At 46.3% G+C, this 18,665-nt stretch overlaps 1 protein-coding gene and 1 long non-coding RNA gene across 24 annotated transcripts in view; one reads left to right on the top strand and one right to left on the bottom strand.

Annotated features, from left to right (window-relative positions):
* TACC2 (transforming acidic coiled-coil containing protein 2) overlaps positions 1-18,665 on the bottom strand; it is a 255,604-nt gene that overhangs the window by 225,603 nt on the left and 11,336 nt on the right. For 19 of the 23 annotated variants that reach the window (XM_021943767.2, XM_021943764.2, XM_021943772.2 and 16 more), the window contains exon 2: positions 4,141-4,218. The exons of 1 other annotated variant lie outside the window; for it this stretch is intronic. In XM_021943767.2, coding sequence (XP_021799459.2) covers positions 4,141-4,173 — 33 coding nt within the window. In that variant the 5' untranslated portion in view covers positions 4,174-4,218. Of the gene's footprint in view, positions 1-4,140; positions 4,219-6,278; positions 6,433-7,192; positions 7,583-8,938; positions 9,027-18,665 lie in introns of those variants that run through there. 3 more of the 23 variants (XM_021943763.2, XM_021943762.2, XM_021943761.2) reach the window with 3 other exon arrangements.
* LOC103887781 lies at positions 9,180-13,134 on the top strand. The gene is made up of 3 exons (XR_652016.4): positions 9,180-9,267; positions 10,751-10,884; positions 11,886-13,134. It is a non-coding gene; the product is annotated as an uncharacterized LOC103887781 (long non-coding RNA).

The raw sequence follows: 18,665 nt of genomic DNA on the forward strand, positions 1-18,665 counted from the left end.
TGGGGAGGATATGAAACAGGAACTCTCATTCACAGCTGGTAGGGATGCAAAATGGTACAGCCACTTTGAAAGACTGTTTGGTGGTTTCCTACGAAACTAAACATACTCCTATATGATTCAGTAATCTCGCTCCTTGGTATCTACCCAAAGGAGCTGAAAACACGTCTGCACAAAAACCGGCACACAGACGTTCATAGTAGTTTTATTTATAATTGCCAAAACTTGGAAGCAACCAAGATGTTATTCAGTAGATCAATAAACTGGTACATTCAGGCAATGGAAAATTATTCAGTACTAAAAAGCAATGACCAAGTAGTGAAAAAACATGCAGGAACCTTAAATGGACATTACTGAGTGAAAGAAGCCAATGTTAAAAGGCTACATACTGTAGGATCCAACCATATGACATTCTGGAAAAGGCAAAACTCTGTAGACAGTAAAAAGATTAGTGGTTGCCAGGGATTGAGGGGTGTGGGAAGGATGAGTAGGTGGAGCCCAGAGGATTTCTAGGGCAGTGAAACTACCCTGCATGATACTATTCCTTTGTCCAAACCCAGAAAATGCGCAATACATAAATTGTGTACCTCACACAAAAATTAACTCAAAATAAATCATGCACTCAACTATAAAACGTAAAACTTCAAAACTTTTAGCAAAAACAGAAAAGCAGAAAATCTTCAGAATGTTGGTGTACGCAGAGTTCTTAGATTTGATACCAAAAGCAGCACCCCTAAGAGCAAAAACTGATGAACTGTACCTTATCAAAATTATACTCTTTTGGTCTGTAAAAGATGCTCTCAAGAGGACAAAAAGACACGTTACAGAATGGAAGAAAATATCTGCAAATCATGAGCTGACAAAGGATTAGGATCTAGACTATATAAAGAACTCTGAAAACTCTTTAAAAAATAATAAAAATACTAGGCCAGGTGCAGTGGCTTACGCCTGTAATCCCAGTACTTTGGGAGGCTGAGGTGGGTGGATAATGAGGTCAGGAGTCCAAGACCAGCCTGCCCAACATAGTGAAACCCCGTCTCTACTAAAAACACAAAAAATTAGCCGGGCATGGTGGCATGCACCTGTAATCCCAGCAACTCGGGAGGCTGAGGCAGGAGAACTGCTTGAACCCGGGAGACAGAGGTTGCAGTGAGCCGAGATCATGTCATTGCACTCCAGCCCAGCCGACAGTGCGAGACTCTGTCTCAAAAAACATATATATTAATAATAATAATCTAGTTATAAAATGGGCAAAAGACATAAACCGATTTGTCACCAAAGAGAATATGTAGATGGTAGATAAGCACATGAAAGGTGTTCAACAACTTTATCCATAATCAAAATGTAAATTAAAACCACGTGGAAATATCACACCTCTATCAGAATAGCAATACCAAAAAGTGACACCACAAAATGACAGCCAGGGTCCAAAGACCGGATCCCTCATACGTTGCTGGTGGGAATGAAAAATGACTTAGCAACTCTAGAAAAGTTTGTCAGCTCCATATCAAACTAAACATGCAACTCTCATACAACCTGGCAACTGCACACTTGGGTGTTTATCTTAGGGACATGAAAACGTGTGTTCTCAAAAAACACCTGTACACACATGTTCATGGCAGCTTTGTCTGTAAAAGACAAAAACTGGAAACAACCTAAATGAGCTTTAATGGATGAATGGTTCAACAAAATGTATAGTACATCTATTCCTGGAATACTATTCAGCAATAAAGAGGAATGAACTGTTGATACGCACGGTACTTGGATAAATCTCAAGAGATTTATGCTGAGAGAGAAAAAAAAAAAAAGCCAATCCTTAAAGGTCACTTACTGTGTGACTCCATTTATATAACGTTCTTGAAATGACAAAATTACAGAAATAGGAAACAACAGGGAATAGGAATAGCAGTTGCCAGGGGTTAGGGATGAGAGGAGAGAGAGGTGGGCCTGGCTATAGAAGGGCGACAAGAGTAATCCCCTGGTGATGGGCATGCTCTGTTATCTTGCCTGTATCAATGTCAGTATCCAGGTTATGATATTGCATTATAGTTTGGCAAGATGTTACCCTTGGGGAAAACTAAGTAATGGTACATGGGACCTCTCTTTATTCTTTCTTTCTTTTTGAGACAGGGTCTTGCTCTGTTGCCCAGGCTGGAGTGTAGCAGTGCAAACATGGCTCACTGCAGCCTTGACCCCCCAGGCTTAAGCAATCCTCCCACCTCAGCATCCTGAGTAGTGAGGGCTGCAGGTGTGCACCACCACACCCAGCTAATTTTTTTTTCCTTGGTAGATACGAGTCTCCCTATGTTGCCCAGGCTAATCTCTAACTCCAGGGCTCAAGCTATCCTCCTGCCTCAGCCTCCCAAAGTTCGGGAATTAGAGATGTGAGCCGCCATACTTGGGCTCTCTGTATTGTTTCTTTGAACTGCATATGAATCTACTAATATCTCAAAATAATAAGTTTAATTTAACAACGTAATATTTCATAGAAAAATATGGGTTTCTGAGTTCTTTTGAACTCAGAACATTGGGCCCACCTTCCCACAGGGCAATCAACCACTGGAGCTGATGGTGGCTACCCTCTTTAGGCAGTAGGACGAGAACTCCCTGTTTGCCAGAGCACTTGCCTCTCCCTGTTGTCTCAGACCCAGTCTTTTAACACAATTATTGTTTCTGGCCTGCCCCTAAAGACACTGGAGTTTGACAACTTTTCTTTTGACCCTTTGTTTTCTTGCTTGAGAAAAGAAAATTGTAGAGGCCAGGCACAGTGGCTCATGCCTGTAATCCCAGCAATTTGGGAGGCCGAGGAGGGTGGATCACCTGAAGTCAGGAGTTCGAGACCAGCCTGGCCAACATGGTGAAACCCTGTCTCTACTAAAAATACAAAAATCAGCTGGGCATGTTGGTAGGCCCCTGTAATCCCAGCTACTCAGGAGGCTGAGGCAGGAGAATCGTTTGAACCCGGCGGGAGATGGAGATTGTGCCACTTCACTCCAGCCTCGGTGACACAGAGAGACTCTGTCCAAAAAAAAAAAAAAGAAAAAGAAAAAGTGTAGGGAAGAAAAAGGCAGAGGGAAAATGAATTACAGTAGGAGAGTTTTTAGATCCAATTTTCTCATTCAAGGAACTCAATGTCATTAATCCAAACTTTCCAGTTTGTGTGAGATAAATGGGAAAGTGTCTTCCTGATTTTGTTCACCAAGGCATTAAGTTAAAACTTTCAAACTTAAAATAGATAATGAAAAATTTGAATAGGTTGTAATATTTCAGCTGATGCACAATTAAGCAGTTAAAGTCCATTCTTCAATTGTGAAAATCTTGTTTAACATGAGAATGACCACTTACATTTAATCTGCCCAACACTGATAGATTTCAAAATCATTTTTTAATGGCCATAGCTTTATTTGGGGGAGCAGCATGGAAAAGTTTTATTTTAACTTCTGCTAAATCCATGTAAGTTGATGGACACAACCTAGGAAAAATGTGCCAACCTCTCTTAGGTCAGTTTTAGAAGACAGAATAAAAAGTAAAGCCAGGCCTGGTGGCTCATGCCTGTAATGGTGGCTCATATTTGTAATCTCAGCGCTTTGGGAAGCCAAAGAAGGGGAATTGCTTGAGTCCAGGAGTACAAAACCAGTCTGGGCAACATAGCCAGACCCCATCTCTACAAAACCCAAACATTAAAAAATTAGCCAGGTGTGGTGGTACATGCCTGTAGTCCAAGCTACTTGGAAGGCTTTGTGGCAGGAGGATCTCTATGGAAGGCTGTGTGGCAGGAGGATCGCTATGAAAGGCTGTGTGGCAGGAGGATCACTTGAGTCCAGGTGTTTGAGGCTGCAGTGAGCTATGATCATGCTACTGCATTCCAGCCTGGGTGACAGAGCAAGACCACATCTTTAAAAATAATAATAAATAATAAGTAGAATTAGCGTTTCTGGCTTTAACTAGAGCTAGCCTTAATTGTAAGAGAATTCCAATGAAATGAAAAATGGCTGCATAGATCCATAAATGTTTGCACGCATCTACGCAGAAGCTGTCTTGGCTTGCTCCTTCCTGGGTGAAGATGAGACGCTGTAAGAAGAACCTAGTCAAGGTCAGCCAAGAGCACCACGTATCTCGAGAGAGAAGCTTCCTGACACCCACCTGGTTGTCCAAGGTGCTGTTCTCATTGCCCATGGTGATTCAGGGTACCCAGCGTCTCCAGAATTTTGTCAGAGGTGACTGGAAGAAACAAAAGGATATAAACATCTGTGAAATGAAAAAAGATCTGAGGTTTTTTCTGTCTGCTCATCTCCCCAAACTCAAAAGCCAGATAATGGGAAATGTTTATCTCTACAGTCACATCATGGAAAATTACTTTTGAAGGGTTTTCTTTCGCGATCTGCCACCCAGGTTTCTTTCCCAATACGGGCTGATGTTTTCATTCCCCACCCCGGGGCTGGCAGACACTTCTGAAAAACGGGTTTGTTACTGAGACTCTGAGCTAGTGCCAGTGTACACATATACGTATATATACAAACGGAGTGACAAAAGGGGTCGGTTTGCCAAAGAGCCTGAGGAATGCTGCTTGTCAGATTATTTTCTGTTTCTAATTGTGTTCAGTTTGGAAATTCAGAGTGTGGCTGGTTTCCCACTGTTGGTGACGGCAGAGCTCAGTGTCAGACATCAGGAGGCGTGAAATCCACTGCTCTCCAACAACATATGGTTTTTATTTTTTTTACTCTAAACACTTGTTTCATCAAATCAGTTTCACTTCTGCACACACTTTTTATCAAGGCAGAATGGCTTTCTTGCTAAGGAAAATGGGTGATTGGGACCAGACGAGATCATGTAAGGCAGCATACTGCCAAGTCAACTAGAATCATTTCATGGGCTCACTTAGTGACATGGTTTATTAATGATCTTTTTTTTTCTTTCTCTTTTTCTTTCTCTTTTTTTGAGATGGAGTCTCACTCTGTCGCCCAGGTTGGAGTGCAGTGGCACGATCTCGACTCACTGCAACCTCCGCCTCCTGGGTTCAAGCGATTTTCCTGCCTCAGCCTCCAGAGTAGCTGGGATTACAGATGCCCGCCACCACGCCTGGCTAATTTTTGTATTTTTAGTAGAGACGGGGTTTCACCATCTTGGCCAGGCTGGTCTTGAACTCCTGACCTCATGATCCACCCGCCTCGGCCTCCCAAAGTGCTGGGATTACAGGTGTGAGCCACCACACCCGGCCTATTTAATGATCATCGTAATTAGGGTGCTTCCCACACAATTCACGGAGAAGCCCAGTGCATTTACTGACCTCATCCAACTGAATTCCATATGATGCTATCATATATTCAGGCCTAGAGGTGTTACCTTCACTTTTTCCAGTTAGAAAAACTAAATTACAGAAAATCTTTAAGAATCATAGACTTTCAGAGCTGGAGCTGTAGAGATGACTAGTCTAACCCAGTGGGGGAACTCAGGCTGGAGAACGTAAGGAGCTTGCCAAAGACCCAGTTTGGGGAGGCCAAAAGTTGGAAATAAACCTCAAACTTCATCCTTCTAAGTGAAGATTTCTTCATGGAAATACGGTTTTCATCATAGTATTTCCTCAGAGAGTTTAAAATTCACCCATTGACTTGCTTATTTATTTAAGCAACACTGATTGCGTTGTCACCCTGCACTATGTGTACTGAACCATCACTGGAAAAGAAAATGGTTCAAACAGGCCCAATTAAAATGCCTCCAAACTGAGAAAACTGTGACTGACGTCCCGACAGCAGTCAATTCTTTCACTCCTAACCCTTTAATCAAAAGGATATGACTCCTTAATCCTTTCTTGCCTTTCGCTGTAGACACACACACACACACACACACACACAATCACATGCTCAGAGAATGTAAAAATCTACATGCATTTAAAATTAATCACTTCCATTTATTTTTTATGTTCATTTGGAAGATGATCCCTCATTAGAAAATATTGAGTGTTAGAAGAATCATTGCCTTATCAATTATTAACTTCCTTGTATCTTCCAGGTTGAACCATAAGGTTGAATGTAATATTAATTTGTGACAATCATTAACCAAAGTGAATACAATAACCTTATTAAAAATCAAGGCATCTGAACTAGGTTTTTAAACAAACAGACTAAAGAGACCGGCAAAACTCCTGGTGAGGTGTAAATTGTAAAACCACCGAGGGAAGCCTGGCTTCCTGGAATCCTCTTCTAGAGAACTCTGCAACCACCACCCTCTCGGGCTTTCTCAAGACAGAACCGAAGGTGCACACATCTCTGCCTCCTACTTACTTTTGGGGGTGGTCTGGATTTGGAGGCTGCGGGCGCATGGAAATTCTGCCCTTCAGCAACTGGACTTTCTCCTCCTCCGTTCAGAATTGTGCGAGTTCTAAGCAGAACCCCTGACACACCCCAAGCAGTCGGGCAAACAGTGCGTCTCCGCCCTCGCACTGGTGCAAGCCGCTGCACTTCATACCTGGGCAGGAGCCGTGCAGAGCCGTCGCGATTAGACAAGCGTTCCTGCCCACGGGGAATCAGCGTTTCCCAGCCCGTCAGTTTCAGGGCCTTTCACACAGGGATTTTCCCCGTTATTACATCAGCAGGGCTCCTTTCAGAGAAGGCTTATCCAAACTAAAGCGGCCCCTGCCATCCGATTGGCCGCACCTAGCAGCTCAGAACTGTCCCTTGCAAGGAGCCTTCCGCCAGGAACCTCTCATTTCTCTCTTACCCTTTATGCAGTAGGGCCGGGAACAAACCTTTCTTTCTAAAAATGAGACAACTGCTCCCAGGGCTTCCTGTTTGCACCTGGGCAAATTCCGCCGTAAATAATGTGGAAACACACATACAAAAAGAAAAAAAAAAAAAAACTTGCAAAAATGTGATGACGCGGCAGTCTGGCACCTGTTTATGGAGTGTGCAGAATGTACTTACCCAGGCGTGGCTTGAGTTTCGGCAAGTGAGGTCATAAAAAGCAGCAGGCTTGCCCAGATCGCTGACAGGCAGACCTGCCGGCCCACCCTGGGTGGAGGAGGCCCTGTGGACCTCGGGTGGGGCAGAGAGTACCGACCCAAAGACCCTCCTGCCCCACAGCCTCCGGCCGCCCGCAGTTCCTCCAGTCATTACCACTCAGCCATCCTGTGCATGCATGCAGCCAGTTTCTATTTTTGTGTAGGGCAGAAACTTTCAGGCAAATGGAAGCTCCTTACCCCTGCCACAAGGTAGGACCACTCCATGGAAACAAATTAGCATTTATTTCATCAAAGGCTTCCGGAGACCACGCATCTTACGAAGCTCAGAGGACCCTTAGGAGCTCCTTGGAGGTGGTGGAGGAAGCTAGTCGAGGAGGCGGAGCTCAGTACCCCGCTTCTGGATGGAACAGAGCAGAAGTGTGTATGTTTCACCAGATGAATGGATAAACAAGATGCCGTCTATCCATACAATGGAATATTCTTCAGACATGAAAAGGAATGCAGTCCTGACACATGCTACAACGAGGAGGAGCTCCAAAAGCCTCACCCGAAGTGAAAGAAGCCGGGCACAAAAGGTCATAGATTTTGCGATTCCATGGATAGGAAACAGCCAGAGTTAGGCAAATTCATAGAGACAGAAACCAGACGGGTTGCTGTCAGGGGCGGGGGGGAAGGGGAAGTGTCGGCTTAATGGGCACAGGATTTTATTTTAGGGTGATGAAAATGTTTTGGAACTAAATAGAAGTGGTGGTTTCACAGCATTGTGATATACTAAATGCCACTGAATTGCTCACTTTTAAATGGTTAATTTTATGTAAGGTGAATTTCACCCGAATTTTTACAAGTGTGTATGTTTCATATATGGGGTTTCTGCATAAGACATTGCTTGAAAAAAGAATTTGCAGCCCTAAGAAAGAATGAGTTCATGTCCTTTGCAGCGATGATGAAGCTGGAAGCCATCATCCTCAGCAAACTAACACAGGAACAGAAAACCAAACACCGCGTGTTCTCACTCATAAGTGGCAGTTGAACATTGAGAACACATGGACACAGAGAGGGGGAACATCACACACCAGGGCCTGCTGGGGGTTGGGAGTGAGGAGAGGGAACTTAGAGGACGGGTCAATAGGTGCAGCAAACCACCATGGCATTCATATACCTAAGTAACAAACCTGCACGTTCTGCACAAGTATTCCTTTTTTTTTTTTTTTTTTAAAAAAAAAAAAAAAAAAATGAGTTCTAGTTTTACTTTAAAAAAAAAAAAAAAAGAATTCCACTACTAGGTTAAAAAAAATGTTTGGGCCGGGCGTGGTGGCTCACTCCTGTAATCCCAGCACTTTGGGAGGCCGAGGTGGGCGGATCACGAGGTCAGGAGATCGAGACTACCCTGGCTACCCCGGTGAAACCCCGTCTTTACTAAAGATACAAAAATTAGCCGGGCGAAGTGGCGGGCGCCTGTAGTGCCAGCAACTCCGGAGGCTGAGGCAGGAGAATGGCGGGAACCCGGGAGGCGGAGCTTGTAGTGAGACAAGATCGCGCCGCTGCGCTCCAGCCTGGGCGACAGAGCAAGACTCCGTCTCAAAAAAAAAAAATAAATAAAATAAAATAAATGTTGGGAGGGATGAGAGACAAGACTGTTTGCCTCTTCCCCCTCAAAGAACTACAGAAGAATTTTTCTTTTTCTTTTTTTGAGATCGTTTCACTCTGTCACTCAGACTGGACGAAGTGCAGTGGCGCGATCTCGGCTCACTGAAACCTCTGCCTCTAGGATTCAAGCCATAATATGCCACCATGCCTGGCCACAGAATAATTTTTCTAAGAAGGAGAATCTTATTAAGCAAAACGTCTTGAATGAGCCAATTGGGAATGGCGGCAAGTCTTCAACAGGTGGCAAAACACAGGGAAAGCCCTGGTAAAGGGAGGAAAAGAACTAGCGGCTACTCCTGAGGACTGGGCGGGAGGGAGGGAGAGAGGATGCCTCACCAAAATGGCGGCGGCACAGGGGACTTCGCAGGGCGGATCTGTGCAATCTTCCATCTTCAGCTGTGGGCGCTGCTGTGACGTAAAATCCATAAAGCACCCTCCAGAAACCACTTTCCGGAAACCACCCTCCAGAAACTGTCAACTCTGTGGCCCACACATGCCTGGGGTGACTGGGGCTTCTGTGAGAGTGTGAATGCTCTGAGCAGAGAAGAGGGCCTGCTCTGCTCAGCTCCAGCTGCGGTAACACCACCACAGATTCGGCGGCTTCAGTAACAGTTACTGTCTCATCATCCTGGAGGCTACAGGTTCCAGATCAAGGCGTTGGCCAGGTTGGTGTCTTCTGAGTCCTCTTTTTGGCTTGTGGAGGGCAGTCTTCTCCCCATGTCTTCACATGGTCTTCCCTCTGTGTCCCTCTATGTCCTAAGCTTTTTTGTTTTTGAGAGGGAGCCTTGCTCTATCGCCCAGGCTGGAGTGCAGTGGTGAGATCTCGGTTCACTGCAAACTCCGCCTCCCGGATTCACGCCATTCTCCTGCCTCAGCCTCCAGAGTAGCTGGGACTACAGGTGCCCGCCACCACGCCTGGCTAATTTTTTTGTATTTTTATCAGAGACGGGGTTGCACCGTGTTAGCCAGGATGGTCTTGATCTCCTGACCTCGTGATCCGCCCGCCTCGGCCTCCCAAAGTGCTGGGATTACAGGTGTGAGTCACCGCGCCCCACCTCCCACTCTCTTCTTCTAAGGACAACAGTCATGTTGGATCTGGCGCCCCCATAGGCTTCATTTTTGAAAGGTCTTATCTCCAAAGGCAATCACATTCTAAGGTACTAGGGTTAGGATTTCAACATATGAATTTCGTGGGGACACAAACCAATTAAGCATCTTATAGAAGAAACTTGGAGTCAGAAGCAGCTGGGGGAAATGTAAACCTGAGGCATTTAGACAAGTCTTTGGGAAGGCAATGACACCCCACAGTGCTCAGAATGGGGCAGTTTAAGCCAATTTAACTACAGCTTCAGACCACGGAGGTGAGAAAGGCCTCAGGTGTGCAGGGACCGACTTTTTTTTGAGACAGTCTCATTCTGTCGCCCAGGCTGGAGTACAGTGGTGCGATCTCAGCTCACTGCAACCTCAGTCTCCCGGGTTCAAGAGATTCTTCTGTCTCAGCCTCCCAAGGAGCTGGGACTACAGGCGTGTGCCACCATGCCTGGCTAATTTTTGTATTTTTAGTAGAGATGGGGTTTCACCATGTTGGCCAGGCTGGTCTCAAACTCCTGACTTCAGCTGATCCGCCCGCCTCAACTTTCCAAAGTGCTAGGATTACAGGCGTGAAACACGGTGCCCAGCCTAATTCACTTCTTACTAATGCATTTCATAAACACTGAGTTTTTTGTTTCTTTGTTTATTCGTTTGTTTGAGACGGAGTCTCACTGTCGCCCAGGCTGGAGTGCAGTGGCATGATCTGGGCTCACTGCAACCTCTGCTTCCTGGGTTCAAGTGATTCTCCTGCCTCAGCTTCCTGAGTAGCTGGGACTATAGGTGTGTGCCACCACACACAGCTAATTTTTGTATTTTTAGTAGAGACGGGGTTTCACCACGTTGGGCAGGTTGGTCTCGACCTCCTGACCTCAGGCGATCCCCCCACCTTGGCCTCCTAAAGTGCTGGATTACAAGCATGAGCCACCGTGCCCGGCCAACATTGAGTTTTTGTTTTTGTTTTTTTAATGTGCCAAGCTGTGTTAGATGCTCATGTCCTCTTTCATACTTAGGGCAAAGCTATGAGATATGTTTTGTCCTTTTTTTTTTTTTTAATAGCAGATGAACTGCCAAAGCCTGTAAATGCACATAAGTGGTTTGGCCAAAGTGAGCAGGAAGAAGGATGGAGATCCTGCATTCAATGAACAATGTGATGCTACCAACTTGGGAAGATTTTTGCAAAGAATTCAAAGGTAACTTCCTGTCTTTATCTCTTGTTTATTTAGTTCTATAACAGAGCATGGTTTTTCCAGTTGTTGGCAACTAAAGCTGATTTGGAATCAGCTCATGTGATCCCCCTCCTTGATCAGGGAGGAGAGTGGAAAGTGCAGGTTTGGGCCAGGTGACTAATCACTGTGGCTGAGGCAGCCTAGCAGAAATGGGTAGCCAGAACCATGGCCAAGATGACCAAAAGCGTAACTGGGGACTTGGGCCCTATGCGCGGGCCTGCAAGAGAAGGGGAAATGGAAACATGAGAAGCAACACAGCAGCAAGACTGCAGAAGCCACCATGGCGGAGCGGGTGGAAGACATTGCTAGGGACCGTGAAGTCTAGGCCAGGCTGATGCCCCATTTTATACACTGCACATGGGGTAGAGAGGGGCAGGGAGCTGAGGAATCGGAGACAAGATCACACAGGTCTTGGACGGGCACAGTGGCTCATGCCTGTAACCCCAGCACTTTAGGAGGCTGAGGTGGGTGGATCGCCTGAGGTCAGGAGTTCGAGACCAGCCTGGCCAACATAGTGAAACGCTGTCCCTACCTAAAATATAACTGGTGTGGCAGGCTCCTAACAATCCCAGCTACTCGAGGAAACTGAGGCAGAATCACTGAGCGTGTTTCCAGCAGGCAGAAAGTTGTAGTGAGCAAGATCTACCGTCCAGCCCTGGTTTCTTTAAACAAAACTCCGTCTCAAAAAAAAAAAATGAAAAAAGAAAAATCACACAGGTCTTGTTTCATCAATGATAAGATGAAGGCTTAGAGAGGTTTTGCAGCTTGCACAAGGTCTTTACCCCATACTTCTCTGTGAGTACAGCCTAGTAATAATCTATTGGGATTTGTTGACATGTTAGGCAGTCACATCATGTTTTCTATTAGAGTTTTTACTCTCTATTGAAAAAATTATCTTTTTTTGCAACGTGATAGAAATGTATCGTTTTATAAGTTTAATAAATTCTGATTTTTCTCCTACATAGAATAATTTAGATTATTAGTGCTGGAAGAAGCTTGAAGACCACCCTCTCCAAAGCCTCTTTTTACAGATGAGGAAGCTGAGGCCTAGAGGTTGGAAATGATTTACCCAACATCCCACAGTCTTCCAGTTCCAAGGCTGGAACCAGAACTGGCTTCACATAGGCTTGCCTCCTCTCATCTCGACCAGGGCCCTACAGGCTCTGAATCGCTTCTCCAGACAAGACCAGACCAGACCAGCAAGCTCAGCTCAGAACCGCGTTTTCTGCCATGGCATTGCTCCCCAGCCACAGAGGCCTCGGGCAGTCCGGTTCCACATCAGTGGAGGAGGTGGTCCAAGTTGTGTTTGCTCATCAAGGGGGACCCACAGCTCCCATGGCTGATTGACAAACCCAGTGACCTAGGCCCGTTGCTATTCACAGATGGCCCAGCCCTCATCCTAAGGCCATCAGGAGACCTCAGCTTCTTTCTCTGGTGACTGAATTCAGTGTTCTAACTCCCTACCTTACACAGCTGAGCATGGAGCTACTAATAGCTCTGTTATCATGTTCCCGTTTTAATACAAACAAACAGCCGTAGCCCAGGAAAGAGATTTGTCAGAGGTTGCTTGCCTTCTGCTCTGGCAAGAGACCTTCACAGCACCAAGCACCTGGCTGTTCTGTGGGGTTTGAGTAAAATGATGACTCTTGTTTCACACCCTCCCCTTAGCCTCCTATTTCTTCCCTTCCTCCACCTTTGAGGCCACCTAGAAATTTTGATGTAGAAAATTCCAATCTTGTAGAACATCAGGACTGGGAAAACCTTAGAGATTCCCTGCTCTCATAACCCAGTGATCAGAAACAGAACTGACATATTCATCCTTCTGGTCATGACAGGCTGGGCCAGTTATTGAGTTATTGCTTGTCACCTCCAAATCCCCCACATTCAGATGTTGGGGGACTCTGCAAACTGCATTTCTGCTTTGCCAACTGCTCTTTAAGAAGCTCTGCCAGGAGGGACCAGAGGCCAGAGGAGGAAGAAGGACAGGGAACACACTCCTTCCGGTCTGTTTCTTGTTTCTGTGAGCAGCACCCTGGCCCACTGCTTCACCCAGGCAGTAGCAGTTCCCTCCCTCAGCAGTGAAAGAACCAAGTTTGCAGTTTTACTGATTCCTGCAGAGCCAGCCACATGGTGCTCCCTCAGACACGCCAGCTCCAGCCACGTGGAGCCCCCTCCATGGAGCTCTGAGGTTCACTTCTGTGGGGCTCCTCCTCTAAGCTTCCAAATTTTTTTTTTTTTTTTTTTGAGACAGAGTCTCACGCTGTCACCCAGGCTAGAGTGCAGTGGCGCAATCTCGGCTCACTGCAAGCTCCACCTCCTGGGTTCACGCCATTCTCCTGCCTCAGCCTCCCAAGTAGCTGGGACTACAGGTGCCTGCCACCAAACCCGGCTAATTTTTTTTGTATTTTTAGTAGAGATGGGGTTTTACCATGTTAACCAGGATGGTCTTGATCTCCTGACCTCGTGATCCGCCCGCCTTGGCCTCCCAAAGTGCTGGGATTACAGGCATGAGCCACCGTGCCTGGCCATAAGCTTCCAAATTTTAATAATTTCAACTTCTACCCTTTCCTCCCCCAGGCTTAAGGGTGGTAGCTGCTTTCTGAAGTTGCTACCTTCCATGATACCTGAGAGTTTGCTTTTTGCCTTTCTACTTACATAGATAACAATTCTTCATATATCAAATTCTATTAAAATAACTGGGAAGTGTGGCTGGGAGCAGTGGCTCACGCTTGTAATCCTAGCACTTTGGGAGGCCAAGGCAGGCTGATCACCTGAGGTCAAGAGTTCGAGATCAGCCTGGCCAACATGGTGAAACCCCGTGTTTACTAAAAATACAAAAATTAGCCAGGCGTGGTGGCGGGCGCCTGTAGTTCCAGCTAGCTACTCAGGAGGTGGAAGCGGGAGAATCATTTGAACCCAGGAGGTGGAGGTTGCAGGGAGCTGAGATCTTGCCACTGCACTCCAGCCTGGGTGACAAAATGAGACTCCATCTCAAAAACAAAAACAGACAAACAAACAACTGGAAGCTTTTCATCTCCTGACTCAATTCTGACTGATAGGCTGGCAGAGCTGAGATCCAAACCTAGGTCTTCTTTCTCCTGGTTCAGGACTCTTTGCACTGGAACCCAATAAATACTTGTTCAATTAAAGGAATAGTAAAGTGAGTTCACTCCATTCATTGGTTCCAATGTTAATAAGATGTTGTTTCAGATTCCTATCACTACCACCACCAACAAATTATCACCTAATTGCAGCCTAGACTTCCTGCCATCCAAGTGTCAAGCTCTGTCACAGGCTATTAGAATTGAGAAGGACTATGGCCAGGCATGGGGGCTCATGCCTATAATCCCAGCACTTTGGGAGCCTGAGGCAGGCAGATCACTTGAGGTCAGGAGTTTGAGACTAGCCTGGCCAAAAATCTCCATCTCTACTAAAAATACTAAAATTATTCAGGTATGGTGACAGGCACCTGTAATTCCAGCTACCCAGGAGACTGAGGTAGGAGAATCGCTTGAACCCAGGAGGCAGTGGTTGCGGTGAGCCAAGATTGTGCCACTGCACTCCAGCCTGAGTGACAGAGAATTGTGAATGGCGGGTGGACCTAGGGGACAGCTCAGATTGGCAGGGTCAGAAGTGGAGTAGGCACTGGGGTAGCACAAGCAGTTGAGTCAGGGAGCAGACAGAGGGCTAGGTAGACAGGGATACAGGGTCAGGTAGACAGTGACACAGGGCCAGGTGGAGAGGGACACAGTGTGGCTGGGGAAGTGGGAAGGGCTGCAGCCAAACTGGGGAGAGAGGATAGCTCTGCAGCCCTGCACTGCTCTTTTGTTTTTTGTTTGTTTGTTTTTTGTTTTAAGAAAGTCTTACTCTGTTGCCAGGCTGGAGTGCAGTGGCGGGCTCTTGGCTCACTGCAACCTCCACCTCTCGGGTTCAAGTAATTCTCCTGCTTTAGCCTCCTGAGTAGCTGGGACTACAGGCACACACCACCACGCCCAGCTAATTTTTGTATTTTTAGTAGAGACGGGGCTTCACCTTGGTGACCAGGATGGTCTCAATCTCTTGACCTCGTGATCTGCCCGCCTCGGCCTCCCAAAGTGCTGGGATTACAGGCATGAGCCACCACACCCAGCCTACACTGCTCTTTAATGGGGAGGTCTCAGGAAATCATGTCCTAGGATGGTTTAGCCAGGTCATAAAGTTTCTAGCTCATGAGCTGGAATCTGATTCTTCAGGGACAGGGGCCAGGTACCTTGGCAGGTTGGCTTTCCAAGGTATGAACCTCTAAACCAGAACCTAGAATATTCATGGGATCTCTGAGTCTGCTGAATACTTCCAGTGATGGGAAACTCACTGAAACTCACTACTTTCTGAGGCATCCTATCTGGAGAGAGTTTACCAGATCACTAGAAAGTTATTTCCGGCCAGGCGCGGTGGCTCAAGCCTGTTAATCCCAGCACTTTGGGAGGCCGAGACGGGCGGATCACGAGGTCAGGAGATCGAGACCATCCTGGCTAACACGGTGAAACCCCGTCTCTACTAAAAAATACAAAAAACTAGCCGGGCGAGGTGGCGGGCGCCTGTAGTCCCAGCTACTCGGGAGGCTGAGGCAGGAGAATGGTCTAAACCCGGGAGGCGGAGCTTGCAGTGAGCTGAGATCCGGCCACTGCACCCCAGCCTGGGCGACAGAGCAAGACTCTGTCTCAAAAAAAAAAAAAGAAAGTTATTTCCATTGCTCCACTATCCAGATCATACCCACAATTCTGTGAGATATCCCAGGCTCTGAACAGTGATGACACCACTAAGCAAGGACTGGGTAATGGTCAGTGGTGAGGCCCAAGGACCAACGGGGCTAATCTATTTGGACAGACCTTTACCCAAGAGCCAATCTAAATTTGCCTTGTTCAGAGACTACAGAGTCAGCATATTCCCTTGTTTTCATGGCTGGTGAGTGGTAGCTGGTAGCTCGCCAGCCCACAGCTGAACACCGACACATGAGGGATCTCAGCTGAGACCAAGAGAACCACCCAGAGGGGCAGCTAAGTCCATCCCAAGTTGCCAACCCACAGGATCAAAAGCTAAATAAATAAACTCTTGTCTTAAACCACTAAGTGTTGGGGTGGTTTGTGATGTTGCAAAAGCTAACTGATAAGATTTCCCCAGAGGCTCTCACTTTCCTTTCCTTCACACCGGCCTGCACCCAACTGTGGCTGGCAGTCATGAAGATCTAAGCATTGCATCACAAAGGATGCCACGCGAGGGAAGACTGAGGGATGCATCCAATCCCTCTCCACTGTTGAAATGACCATTTACAGGCATGGCCCCTTGACTGGCAGCCACCAGTGTTGTCTTGGTCTATGCCAGACCCAGTGTCATCAGGATGCCAGAGTGTGTCAGCCTCTCTGGGGATGAGGCTCTGAGCATTCCATTCTGGAATTGCAAAATGGAAACATGATTTGCAGTAAAGGGCGTCTTTTTCCCCTGCTAAACCAGATGCTTGATGACACATTAAAATATAAGGTTCCCCTTACTCGCAATTTCCATACCGTCCTTCTCTGCAGACAAGATGAGCGAAAACCGTGTTTCTTATTAAAACAAGCTGCTGTAACCCACAAAAACTCAGACATCAGTTTGAACCCCAAAGCTGAACTATGCTGTCATTTTTGGATATCAAATACAGTATCAACATCATGAAGAAGTGTGGGTTAAGGCAAGAGAGAGGGATGACAGAATGAAGGGGTGGGGAGGCTGTTCCAGTGCAAACAACATGGGAGAGATTTTGAGAGGGGGATAGTGTCAGTGCCAAATACACCGAGCCAAAGAGATTATTCCTGATGACACACATGTCAGAGCAGAACTAAGAAACTGCAGATATTTGCCTCCCATATGACATCATAGGACTTCGCAAATGCAATCATCCGACCTCAGAGAGAGTTTTAGCTAACATCAGGCTACTTTATTATTTAAGTTACAAATAGCTTTTTAAAACCTCTGTTTCCCAGGCAAGCTTATTGAAAACGGAGTCTCATTCTGTCGCCAGGCAAGGGTGCAGTGGTGCAATCTCGGCTCACTGCAACCTCCGCCTCCCAGGTTCAAGCGATTCTCAGCCTCCTGAGTAGCTGGGACTACAGGCGCGCACCCCCATGCCCAGCTAATTTTTGTGTTTTTAGTAGAGGTGGGGTTTCATCAAGTTGGCCAGGCTGGTCTCGATCTCTTGACCTTGTGATCTGCCTGCCTTGGTCTCCCAAAGTCGTGGGATTACAGGTGTGAGCCACTACGCCTGACCAATAACAACTATTATATAATTTTTAAATGTCCTTAATGAATAGTACTTTGTTAAGTACCATTTGGCCAGTTTATACTTCTCCCCAGCAAGAGCAAGAACAGAAGAACAACTTAACCATATTTGTATTTTGTGGGTTTTTTTTGAGAGGGAGTCTCTCTCTGTCACGCAGGCTGGAATGCAGTGGCACAATCTCTGCTCACTGCAACCTCTGCCTCCCATATTTGACTGATTCTCCTGCCTCAGCCTCCCGAGTAGCTGAGATTACAGGGGTGCACCACCACACCCAGCTAATTTCATATTTGTTTGTTTTTAAGTTAGCTTTTGGGGTAACTGAAAATAATAGAGGCCTCCAGTTACCTGTCCCCCAATACTTCCTCCCAAAGTGATATAAAACAATGAGAAAGGAGAAATAAGTGTACTCAAAAGGCAGACTTTCTATAACCTGAAGACAGAAAATAAAACAGAGAACTGGAATCACTTTTCAAAACTGTAAATAAAAAGAGGAAAGTCAGAAAATCCTGGATTTTTCTCATGGTCCTGTCCTCACCCTACAACGAGCGTTTGTAGAGAACAAAGGCAGACCCAGTTCCCTAGAAACAATTGGGACGATACAGAGGGCGGCTAATGAAAGGGGCCTACATTGGTCTAGAATTATTGTCAGATGATTAAGTATACCCAAACATAGAAAATTCTTTAAAAAGTGTCTGAGCAGGTCACAGTAGGGACTATTACAAAGGAATTTCAAAGCACATGGAATGTAAAGGGATAGGTACAGCCGAGCATGGTGGCTCATGCCTGTAATCCCAGCACTTTGGGAGGCCAAGGCGGGTGGATCGCCTGAGGTCGGGAGTTTGAGACCAGCCTGACCAACATGGAGAAACCCTGTCTCTACTAAAAGTACAAAATTAGCCATGCGTGGTGGCACATGCCTGTAATCCATGTGCTACTTGGGAGACTGAGGCAGGAGAATCGCTTAAACCGGCAGGCGGAGGTTGCGGTGAGCTGAGATTGCACCACTGTACTCCAGCCTGGGCAACAAGAGCAAAATTCTGTCTCAAATAATAATAATAATAATAATAACAAAGGGATAGACAGAATACAAAGGGCAGCATTCAAAATGCATGCTTTCTGGGGGGAAAAAAAAGGCAGAAATTATAATAGGACTACCCAATGGCAACTGGGTGTTTGTCTTGGTCCATCTTCTGTTCCTATAATAGAATACTACAGACTGGGTAATTTATAATACAAAGAAATTTATTTCTTACAGTTTTGGGGGCTGGGAAATCCAAGGTTAAGGAGCCACACGTGGTGAGGGCCTTCTTGCTGTCGGGAGGACTCTCTGCAGAGTCCTGAGGTGGTCAGAGGCATCACATGGCAAGAGGCTAGAGTACGCCAAACTGGCTTTCATAACAGGCCCACTCTCTTGATAACTAACCCATTCCCATCATGACCCATTAGTCTA

This window comes from Papio anubis, chromosome 11 (assembly GCF_008728515.1).
Source record: "Papio anubis isolate 15944 chromosome 11, Panubis1.0, whole genome shotgun sequence".
NCBI lineage: Eukaryota > Metazoa > Chordata > Mammalia > Primates > Cercopithecidae > Papio > Papio anubis.